The 12,334-nt window shown below is 35.3% G+C and overlaps 1 protein-coding gene across 1 annotated transcript in view; it reads left to right on the forward strand.

Moving 5' to 3' along the window:
• Positions 1-5,856: 5,856 nt before the first annotated feature.
• The window catches only part of LOC135834313 (serine protease snake-like), a 46,502-nt gene continuing 40,024 nt past the window's right edge, over positions 5,857-12,334 (forward strand). The window contains exon 1 of the mRNA XM_065348167.1: positions 5,857-6,105. Coding sequence (XP_065204239.1) covers positions 6,039-6,105 — 67 coding nt within the window. The 5' untranslated portion in view covers positions 5,857-6,038. The remainder of the gene's footprint in view (positions 6,106-12,334) is intronic.

The raw sequence follows: 12,334 nt of genomic DNA on the forward strand, positions 1-12,334 counted from the left end.
GAATTAGTGAAAATCGACTAATCGTACACTTTATTTCACCTTTATGCGGCCAAAAAGCTCAATTTTGAAAAAGTTCATATTTGCTAATTTTAGTCATTTTCGAGTATATTTGATGCTAAATGAGACCAATTTCATTAGGAGAATATGGGATATTAGGAGGTTCGATACTCCTAATACTTGAACTTTTGAATACATTTTGTGAGCTTTAGAGAGCTTTTTAGACTGTACGAACAGTCCGAATGCAGGGTTTTTGGATACGGCGAACTCGTTTCCGGCGTTGGTTCTGCCAAAAAGCTCAAAGTTCTTTCCGAAATGAAGCTTTTTTCACAAAAGTTGAATTTTTAGGTACAAAAAAGCTCGATCGACAGAAAAATAAACGATCTTGACGTTAGCATTGATGCTTAATTAGTAATAATCGACTATTCGTACACCCTATTTCGCTTTAATTCGGCCAAAAAGCTCAATTTTGAAAAAGTTCATATTTGCTGATTTTAGTCGTTTTCGAGTATATTTGATGCTGAATAAGACCATTTCTATTAGGAGAATATAGGATATTACAGGATTCTATATTCCTAATACTTGAACTCTTGAATCGAATTTTCCGAGCTTTAGAGAGCTTTTTAGACTGTACGTAAAGTCCGAATGGGGGTTTTCATACCCGGAGAATCCGTTTCCGGTGTTGGTTTTGCCAAAATGCTGAAAGTTCCCTCCGAAATGAAGCTTGTTTTCCAAAAAGTTGAACTTTCATAAATAGAAAAACGCCCGATCGATCAGAATAAACGAGATTGACGTGATCAGCGATGCTTAATTATAATTAGTGATAATTGACTATTCGTACAGCACGATTCTGACATTTTTTGGCACTAAATTTGAAATGGGCTGCAGACGAAGAAGGGAGCCAATTTGGAAATGAGCTCAATTATCATAATGAGGTATCAAAACAGTAATTTTGAACCTCTCCGACACGATTTTTGATGATTTTTGATAATATTTTGACCTCAAAATAAGAGGAACCCTTCTCAGCATAATTCTGACATATTTTGGGACTGAAATTAATACTGAAATTATACACTCGATAAAAAAGGAAGTATAAGTAAATAAATGTAGGGACAAAAAAATATCAAAATCGACAATTTTCAAAAAAAAAAAAAAAATCTTTCAAGAATACTATGTAGGTACTTTACAGGTCAAGAGATCACAAAAATTTGATTAATAATTACGATGTACGAATGTCCTAATTACATTAAACCACAAGTGACCAATATAATATTATCGACTACGACTGTAGACGATTTCACATTACGAGTACATTACATAATATGCTCGTAGAATACATATACAAGTTTCTCACCAAGTTCACGGAATTGCTATAGTCAAACGGGCTATCTGGTAATAATTCCATTTAGTTGAGAAAATTCTTGCTTTCCATTTCATCCCAACAGATTTCCTGGAAGTATCCGCCTAGATTTTCCCATTTTTTTTTTTTTTTTTCAAAACCAGATGTCTGCTGAAGAAATTCACGATCAACCTGTAACAAGAACAAAACCAAGATGCCAAATTTATTCCAGTTTTAAAAAAAATGTTATCAATTTTTTCGTACTGTAGCCTGGTATACTTTATTTTTTGGACAAATTCAGTCAGTTCTTGACATCTTTAAAAACTTAAAAACAAAAAACTTGCTCGTGATGATGAAACAACACAAAAAATCAGATTCCACATTGAAAATCGAATCCTTATAGGAAAAGACACAGAACTGAGTAAGCATGATGAACGAATTCCTACGCGACATTACATCGGGGATCTTCAATCTGTGAACAAACCAATATTCGATATAAAATCCATGGTATTAAACGGATTTTTTTTCGAAAAAAAAATCACTTTCAAAATTTGAGGCAGAATTATGAGAAAATTTTATAAAAATCACAAAAATATGTAGGAAAATTAGGTAGTAAAACGACGAACCAATAAAACTCGATACAAAATCGCGGAAATGACAAAAATGGAAAACTCTCGAAAATTAAGTTCATGAAACATCACTGAAAATTCAGAACAGAGAACTCGCAAGAATTAAAAGTCCAAGTATTAATTCGGAAATAAATGTTAACAAAAATTCGAGAAAAATCTTCTAAAAATCTCAAGCAAAACTCAACAGGATTCAAGAGAGAAAAATAATTCAAATTTGAAAAAAAATTATTCGAAGAAAAAGGAAATCCGGAGGACTTTTCCCCATTACTCAAACGGGAGAGGAAAGCAGAGACAGATCAACGAATGAAAGATGAATCAAGATGCAAAAAAATACACCATAAAAAGTGAAAAAATGAATAAAACAATAAACTCGTCAAATCTTGAAGAAGCTCTCTCCCTATCTAAAAAAATGATCAAAATTTAAACGAAATTTTATAACTTTTGAAAGAGGAAAAATCACAATTCCACAAAAATGTAAAAAAAAAATAAAGAAATCACCAGTTTTTTCAAAACACAAGACTCAAAAAAAAGCAGTTGAAATAACAAAAAAAAAACATCAATCAGAATTAAGGCAAAAAATGACCTTAATTTAGAATAGAACTAAAATCGTGAAAATTCATAGCTAAAAATCTGTCAAAACTGGAGAAACTTCGCCAAAATTTGAAGAAAAAAAATAGCAATTCTGGGAAAATCATCAAAAAACTAAAAAAAAAGACAACTCGCGAAAATTCAACAAAAAAATCACCAAGAAAATCTGGGGAAAAGGAAAACTCATAAAATTTTATAAAAGTCATCAAAGGGTCATTCCATGCCAACTCGACCAACTTTTTTGAGTCATGTCTTTCAATTTCGCTCAAATTTTTTTTACAATATATACCCACCCATTGAGTAAGACCCTCCCCCAATTAGTTTGGTCCCAGCCCCCTCAGGAGGCGGGTAGGGGCTTCCATTATTTTCACATTGTCTCGAGGTACTCAACTTTAGAAGCCCATTCCTCCAAAACTATGATACCTTGATCAAAACTAATTTCCCAGTTCGGAAGGGCATTGCATTTAGAACTTTTTAAGCATTTTGAAATTTTCAAAAGTTGAAAGTTGTACTTTTAAAGTGAAAGTTCAAATTTCAAAATGGCGCCGTAAGTGGGAGCTACCATTTAAAATTTTGAAAAAATTTCCATAGGTGTACCTTTTAATGCTTTCTTGAAATATTTAAGTTTCGAGATGGGATCTCTTGATGGAGGGGGAGCACCCCCACCCACAATTTTGGGCGAAACTTTCGAAAGTAAATCTGGGGCATGTGATATATGGAATTGTATGTTTTTGGTAACGCTGAACACGAATATGACATCAGATTTTTGATAGGACCCCTCCCATGTCCCCTAGCACCTCCCCAAAGGAGGTAAAAGTTCAAAAAAGTGTTTTATTCGTGTGATACATGGATTAGTATGTTTTTGGTGACGCTGAACACGAATATGAAGTCAAATATACGTATTGGGAGAGGTTCTGGGGGCCATGGGAGAGGTCGATTCAAAAAACTATAGCTATATTCGTGTTCAGCGATATCGAAAACATACTATTTCATGTGTCACACGAATGTAACCATTTTTTTGGGGGTTACCCCCTCTGGAGAGGTGCTGGGGGCTATGGGAGGGGTCCTACAATAAATTTAATGTCATATTCGTGTTCAGCGTCACCAAAAACATAGAATTCGATATATCACATGCCCCAGATTTTCTTTCGAAAGTTTCGCGCAAAATTGGGGGTGGGGGTGTTCCCCTTCCATCAATAAGATCCCATCTCGAAACTTGAATATTTCAAAAGAGCATCAAAAGGTACATCCATGGTAATTTTTTCAAAATTTTAAATGGTAGCTTCCACTTACAGCGCCATTTTTTGAAAGTTCAACTTTAAACTTTTGAAAATTTCAAAATGCATAAAAAGTTGTAAATGCAATGCCCTTTTGAATTGTGAAATCAGTTTTGATCAAAGTATCACAGTTTTGGAGGAATGGGCTGCTAAATTTGAGTACCTCGAGACAATGTGAAAATAATGGAAGCCCCCCTACCCCCCCTGAGGGGGCTAGGACCAAACTAATTCCGGGGTTCTTACTTACTGGGTGGGTATATATTGTAAAAAAATTTGAGCGAAATCGAAAGACATGACCTTCAAAATGACCTTTTTTTGGTTGAGTTGACATGGAATGCCTCTAAACATAAAATAAGGAGAAACTCGGACTAAAATTTGATCAATAAAACCACACAAGCATAAAAGATTTTTACAAAAAAATTCAGGCGAAAAAAAAATCATCAAAATCATAAAAAAAATTATTTTGGAAAAAAATCAACAAAATTCGAGATGGAGAAAATTCACTAAAACTTCGAGAAATTCAAAAATAATCAGTAATAAGTACCTACTTGTAAAAATTGGGAAAAAACGAAGAAAATTAAAAAAAAAAAAAAATACCAAGCAAAATGTCCGGTTAGTCTAAACCTGCGCGCTCAAAATTTCAGTTTTTGATGCAATGATTTTAATGATTTGTTCTCCGAATAACCTGAAATTTCTTTCGCAGTTTGCTCAAGTTTAAATACTGTTAATTTTACCCCAAAATTTGTCAAACTTTGGAAAATTTGACTCAGTTTGAATTCGACTAAAAATTCGAAGAAATAAAAAATACGATATCTCTTTGTGAGAACTTCAAAAATGTAAATCAAAAATTAGGTAATGAAAAAATACAATTGGAGAGCGAGAAAAAGTTTTTTAAAATCGAAGAACAAAAAACTTGCTCACAAAACAAAATAAAAATAAGTTGGTTATTAGAGTTTTTTTAATCGAACAAACGTTCTCGAAATTCCAAATATCAAGTATGCAAAACAAATTTAAAAAAATAAAAAATAAATAAATAAATAAATTCGACATTAAGTAAGTATTAAAACCAAGATTTCTTTCTTCGAATTAGATAAACAAAAATACGAACCTATCTGCCAAAGGCGAAGCTAAAATACACGACATTTACCAATACCCAAGTTAAAGAGTAAATACTCGTCAGCAACTGCCAACCCATACTTTTGGCAAGATTTCGAACACCGATCACCGATCATTTGATGACGACTATTCTGCAAATCAAACAGAAAAAATTAAACACGGAAAAATAAAATTCCAATGCTGTTGACTTGTTAATGATATTCGAACTAAAAAGTATTATAGGAGGTAAGTAAACAACAAACCTGTCAAAAAATAAGATCTCGTAATATTCTAACGGCTCGTACAATAAATTCATCGCCTTTCCATCTTCGCAAATACAACACTCGAGAATGATTTCTGCATCGCTGTACCATAAGCTAGATCCAAATCGCACATTGAAATTCGAATCCTCGAGGCAAGACACAGAATTGAGTGAGCATGATGAACGAATGGTCTGTAATCTGTGAACAATAAAACAATATTCGTTTTAAAATCGTAACATTTGTACCAAATTTTAGACATTTTATTCCTGTCAAGCAATACTGTCTAGCTCCCCCTTTCCTTACGAATCATAAAAGAGATAAACTTTGATCCTGCTCCACATCCTCTCAAAAAAGGAAAAAATATATCTGTTTATTTTCTAATCGTTTCCATTAGATATATATTTTTTCGATGGGCATGATCCAAAATCAGAGTTAATTTGACCCAAATTTCAACGGGTCATTTTTTTTATCCTAAAAAATAAATCCTCGAAATTTCAGTCCTATCGAGTTGATCTTCCGGTCATTGTGGTGTTTTTTGGAACGGCGAGATGTAAAATAATTCGTTCTCTTCAACTTCTCACCTGTGGCCTGTTGCTAGAGTGCGAGAAAGCCAGAAAGGATATTACCAAGATATCAGCGAGAATGAGGGTAGGTAGTTAAAAACAGGTTCGAGGAGAGTTCACAGGAAAGAAAGCGGAGATGCGAAGACCGTTATGAATGATAAAACAGCTAGATTCGTCGAAGGACGCGAGCTCCACAATTGTTTTGCTTCACGTGTTCGCGTTGTCGTGGTTTTATGAGTTTATACATTTTTTTTCATTATCAATTTTGATCGATAAAAATCCAAAAAATGTCGAAGTTTTGGATAATTTTCTGCGTTGTTTTAGAATTGTCGCAAGATGCTCACTTGAGTCGTAGTAAGTGTATGCTTCTTTCTACTTTCTCTGTATTTAGTACTGACTGGAATTTTTTAGATGAAATGAGAGGATTTATTGGGGCTAATTCCTACGTGTGTTTCGCGAAATAACGTGTTTTTTAAAAAAAAATTATCATCGCAAAAAATGTTCTCCATAAGATTTCCTACCAGCATGATTATTACAATTTTTTCGAAAAAACGTATATTAACGTTGCTAAATATCGTAATTCGGATCGAATCCAAAATTTTCTCCAGCGATCACTTTTGAAAAAAAAAGTGGAAAATTCACCGTTTGGGCCATTCTAATGTCAATTCGACCAAAAAATGGGATTTCGAAAGTCATGGGCGGGTGGGGGGGGGGGAGGCTTCCATTATTTTCACACTGTCTCGAGGTACTCAACTACCGCAGCGCATTCCTCCAAAACTGTGATACTTTGATCAAAACTGATTTCAGAGTTCGAAAGGATATTGAATTTTAAACTTTTTAAGCATTTTGAAATTCTCAAAATTTGAAAGTTGAACTATCAAATTGAGAGTTCAAATTTCAAAATGACGCTGTAAGCGGGAGCTACCATTTCAAATTTTGAAAAAATTTCCATAGATGTACCTTTCGATGCTTTTTCGAAATATTCAAGTTTCGAGATGGGATCTCTTGATGGAAGGGAAGCACCCCCACCCCCAATTTTGGGTGAAACTTTCCAAAGAATATCTGGGGCATGTGATATATCGAATTGTATGTTTTTGGTAACGCTGAAAACGAATATGACGTTAGATTTTTGATTAGACCCGTTCACGGCCACCAGCACCTCCCCAAGGGGGTAACCTGAAAAAAAATAGTTTCAATCGTGTGACAAATGAAATAGTATTAGTCCGGCATATGACAATAGGAGTGATTGCACCCCCCTCCCCCGATCCTCCGGGACAACTTTTTTCTTAAAGGGGACATCTTAAGGAACATTTTAAAGCAAACTTACCAAAAAAAAGTTGGCCTTACTTACAAAATGGCAGCCATTTTGATTGACAGGTCAGCCGAAATCGCAGATTTTGCGTTTTAACATAGGACTTGCACGAAATTATTCTAACCATACAAAGGTACATTGAAAGATCATGCAAAAATTTATCATCTGTCAAAATTTCAAGTGCTAAAGTGCGTTTTTCGATTTTTGGTGAATTTTTGAGAATCCCATTTAGGCCAAAAACGAGGGAAAAAATCAAAATTTTACCAAATTGACCAAGAAAGCTGAAATTTGGGATATACCCTATTTTCGACATGCCAAATCGATTGAAAACAGTTTCAACCCGTTTTGAGCAGTACTGGAGCCTCCAGCAGATTTTTGAAACTCGAAATTCCTACAAAATTCCATCAAATTGGAGTTGTAAAGGTAAAATTTATTCTAAAAACTAATTTCAATACGCTACGAAGTACTGCAGGTGAATTTCAAGTCGTTTTGGATCCTCCAGCGACTTTATGAAAATTCCTGAAGCCTCCAGCAGATTTTGAAATTTTAAATTTTCACAAAATTTCATCAAATGGAGATGGATAGCTGAATTTATTACTCTACACTCCAATTTTAACACCCTCTGAAGACGACTTCAGGTGGGTTCAAGTCATTTTATGGCCTCCAGCGATTTTTTTGAAAATTACTGGAGCCTCCAGTAGATTTTTGAAATTTGAAATTTTTCCTAAATTAATTTATCAAATGGAGTTGGCAGCAAGCTGAAATTTACTTCGCAGACTGCATGGTGGTTTCAAATGGTTTTGAAGCTTCCAGCTACTTTTAGGAAATTTCAATTTTCCGAAAAAACGTCATACAACCTTTCAAAAAGTTGCTGGAGGCTCCAAAACGACTTGAAATTCACCAGCAGTCAACTTCGTAGCGTATTGAAATTAGTTTGCAGAATGAATTTCGACTCTTCATCTTAGTTTCATGACATTTTGGGGAAATTTCAAGTTTCAGAAATCTACCGGAGGCTCCAGTAATTTTCAAAAAAAGTCGCTGGAGGTCCTAAAATGACTTCAACCCACCTGAAGTCGTCTTCAGGGGGTGTTATAAAATTGGATTGTAGAGTAAATTTCAGCTTTTCGTCTCCATTTGATAAAATTTTGTGAAAATTTAAAAATAAAAAAATCTGCTGGAGGCTTCAGGAATTTTCATGAAGTCGCTGGAGGATCCAAAACGATTTGAAATTCACCTGCAGTACTTCGTAGCGTATTGAAATTAGTTTTTAGAACAAATTTTAGCTTTACAACTCCAATTTGATGGAGTTTTGTGGGAATTTCGAGTTTCAAAAATCTGCTGGAGGCTCCAGAACTGCTGAAAACGGGTTGAAACCGTTTCCAATCGATTTGGCATGTCGAAAATAGGGTATATCCCAAATTTCAGCTTTCTCGGTGATTTCACAGTTCGAAAGGGCATTGAATTTAGAACTTTTTAAGCACTTTGAAATTTCCAAAAGTTGAAAGTTGAACTATCAAATTAAAAGTTCAAATTTCAAAATGGCGCTGTAAGTGGAAGCTACGATTTAAAATTCTGAAATATTTCCATAGATGTACCTTTTGATGCTTTTTCAAAACATACAAGTTTCAAGATGGGGCCTCTTGATAGAGGGGGAGCACCCCACCCACAATTTTGGGCAAAACTTACAAAAAAAAACCTGGGGCATGTGATATATCGAATTGTATGTTTTTGGTAACGCTGAACACGAATATGACGTTAGATTTTTGATCGGACCCATCCACGGCCCCCAGCACCTCTCAAAATGGGGTAAAAGTTCAAAATAATATGGTTTTTTTCGTACGACACATGAAATAGTATGTTTTTGGTGACGCTAAACACGAATATGACGTCAGATTTTGATTGGACCCATCCACGGCCCTCAGAACCTCCCCAGGGGGGACGGGGAACTTAAAAAAAATAGTTTCAATCGTGTGACACATGAAATAGTATGGTTTCGATATCGCTGAACACGAATACAGCCTTAGTTTTTCAAATTGGCCTCACCCATGGCTCCCAAAACCTCCCCCCATTGGTAAAAGTCCAAAAAAATTGTTGGAGGCCATGGATGGGGTCTAATCAAAAATCTAACGTCGTATTCGTATTCAGCGTCACCAAAAACATACAATTCGATATATCACATGCCCCAGATTTTCTTTGGAAAGTTCCACTTAAAATTGGGGGGGTGGGGGTGCTCCCCCTCTATCAAGAGATCCCATCTCGAAACTTGAATATTTCGAAAAAGCATCAAAAGGTACATCTATGGACATTTTTTCGGAATTTTAAATGGTAGCTCCCACTTACAGCGCCATTTTGAAATTTGAACTTTCAATTTAAAAGTTGAACTTTCAAATTTTGAAAATGTCAAAACGCTTAAAAAGTTCAAAATTCAATATTCTTTCGAACTGTGAAATCAGTTTTGCTCAAAGTATCATAGTTTTGGAGGAATGCACTGCTGAAGTTGAGTACCTCGAGACAATGTGAAAATAATGGAAGCTCCCCACCCGCCCGCTGAGGGGGCTGGGACCAAACTGATTGCGGATTTCTTACTTACTGGGTTTGTAGATATTGTAAAAAAAAATTGAGCGAAATCGAAAGACATGAGTCAAAAACGTTGGTCGAAATTGACATGGAATAGACCCGTTCGCGAAAGAGTGAACGAAAAAGGCTGAAATTTGGTTTGTATCCTATTTTTGACCGCCGTGGTCGATTTGTTATGGTTTTCAGTTATTCTGGGGCCTCCAGCAGATTTTTGAATTCTCCAGTTTAGAAAAAAAAATTGATAAATAGGTTCGAACTGAAATTTAGTATGGTTTAACGATCCGTTAATCGCTAATCCAAGATTGTAATGATGAGTTACCTGGCTAATCGAGCATTAACGAAGCGTTAGTCTTTACCTGGTTGTTGCAATAATGGCCCTAATAATGAGTTACCTCGTTAACTGACAATTAGCCTTGCACTAAGCCCCTTAACGGAGCGTTAGTCTCTAATCGTAGATTAAGAATAATGAATAAAAATTAAGGCAGAAAAACGAATCGATAAAATTCAAAACAAAATTATGGAAATGATGAAAATGGAAAACTCTCGAAAATTCAGTTCAGCAAAAATCATTAAGAATTTAGAACAGAGAACTCACGAGAATTAAAATTAGATATCGATTCGGAAATTAATCAAAAAAATGTTGAGAAAAATCATCAAAAAATTTCTAGCAGAACTCAAGCGGATTCAACGGAGCAAAATTATTCGATCTTGAAAACAAAATCGCTCAAAGAGAGAGAGGTTAGAGGTATATTGAAATTGTGCTTTACAAACATGATTAGATATACACCCACCCAACCTAAGCGCACAGCGCAAGGCTGGAGGGATAGGTTTACTATAAATTTAGTACATACGCCGATGCGCTATTGCGCGAGTGACATATGGCTCTCTTTATAAATAAGTTACATAGTAAATTACGCGAAATAAGCTGATATGTATAACAACATAGGCTACTTTTCAAGGGTAACAGACAACACATGAATAAAAAATAAAAAAATTATCAAATTGGACATAATCACAAAGTTATAGCGAGTGAGAATTTCTGAATAATAAACAATGCAAAATAAACTAATGGAAACATGATACATGTAACATCATACACTATGTTTTAAGGGGAATAGAGAACATATAATATAAATAAAGTATAATTCGGACATAAACATAGGCTTAGAACAATGTTATAGCCAACTAGGTGAAGAATTTTGAACAACATTCAATTAATGAGATTTTTACACGATAAACGGAATTCTAAATAATTAATAACCAAGAAACTGTTGAATAACAAACAATCAATCAACAGTAGGTATGAGGGAAATGTAAGCTGCAGACTGAGGGAAAAAAACCAGAACTTTGGAACAGCCTTGGTGCATAGATAACAAATTAGGTGACGAATTCCTACATAGTAAACAACCAGCCAAGTATAAAATACAAGTTGGAGTACCAACTAAATAGTTTCAAAAAGATTCTCCTTCAACCTTTTTCTAAAATTCTCCACCCTGCTTTTGAGGCGAATTTCAAGAGGAACATTGTTGTAGATTACTGGCAGTCTATATGGGGCCTGCATGCGTGTTCTCTCAACTGACCACCTAGGAACCTCAGCCACAAGGTCACGGGCCCTTAAACCAGGTCTTCGAATGTGACCAACATGAAATGATGGCTTTTTTTTGTGTACATAGGAAGCAGCAGCAAGTTGGTATGCTTCTTTTAGCGGCAAAATACCAAGCCTTGAAAACTGACCTTTGGTTGTATCTCTCCTTTGAAGACCCACAATATTCCGTACTGCCCATTTCTGCAAGACCACAAGAGGCTGAATATGACTGTCAGCAGCTCCACCCCAGGCAACCAGCCCATATTTTAGAACTGAATCATAAATTGCAAAATATATTTTTCTGAGATGGTATTCCTGAAAAAACCCAGACAAATAATACAGCAGGTAGTTGAGTCCACGTAATTTGGCCTGTAGGAATTCTGTGTGCCCCTTCCACGTTAATTTAGAATCAAAATTTACCCCCAGATACTTTACAACATGTGTCTGTGCAATTGGGCTACATTGACAACCTTTAGAACAATCTACCCTTTCATGTAAGAAGCACTTCCCTGAGATGTCTGGTATGTCTCTGAGTGCATATGCTATTACTTTTGTCTTTTTAATATTTGGTGTTAGCTTGTGAGCAATAAACCACCTTGTTAATATTTCCAGAGCTGCATTGATAACTTTTAGTAGGAGGTTCACTGCATTAGCGTGAAAAATTATAGAAATATCATCCGCAAATGCAAACAGTACACCATTAGCAACACTCAGCCTAAAAAGGTCATTTACATAGATGAGAAATAGCAGAGGTCCCAAGACGCTACCCTGAGGTACACCCCATTTAACAGGTCTTCTTCTCCCCAGCACACCTCCCACCTTGACTAACTGTTCTCTACCAATCAGATACGACCTCAGCCAATCATGGATAGTCCCCCTAAACCCACAGTTATAGAGTTTTGTTAAAAGTATCTCAATATCCACTGTATCAAATGCCTTCGATAAATCAATGTATACTGCAGCAACTGATTTTCCAGCTTCCAGCTGGGTTGAAATCTCTAGAATCTGGTCATATAATGCATCATCTGTGGATTTATGTGGTAGAAACCCATATTGTTTATCCGCAAAAAAGTAAAATCTCTGCAAAAATTTCAGCATTCTCTCTTTCA

This window comes from Planococcus citri, chromosome 2 (genome assembly GCF_950023065.1).
Source record: "Planococcus citri chromosome 2, ihPlaCitr1.1, whole genome shotgun sequence".
Classification (NCBI taxonomy): domain Eukaryota; kingdom Metazoa; phylum Arthropoda; class Insecta; order Hemiptera; family Pseudococcidae; genus Planococcus; species Planococcus citri.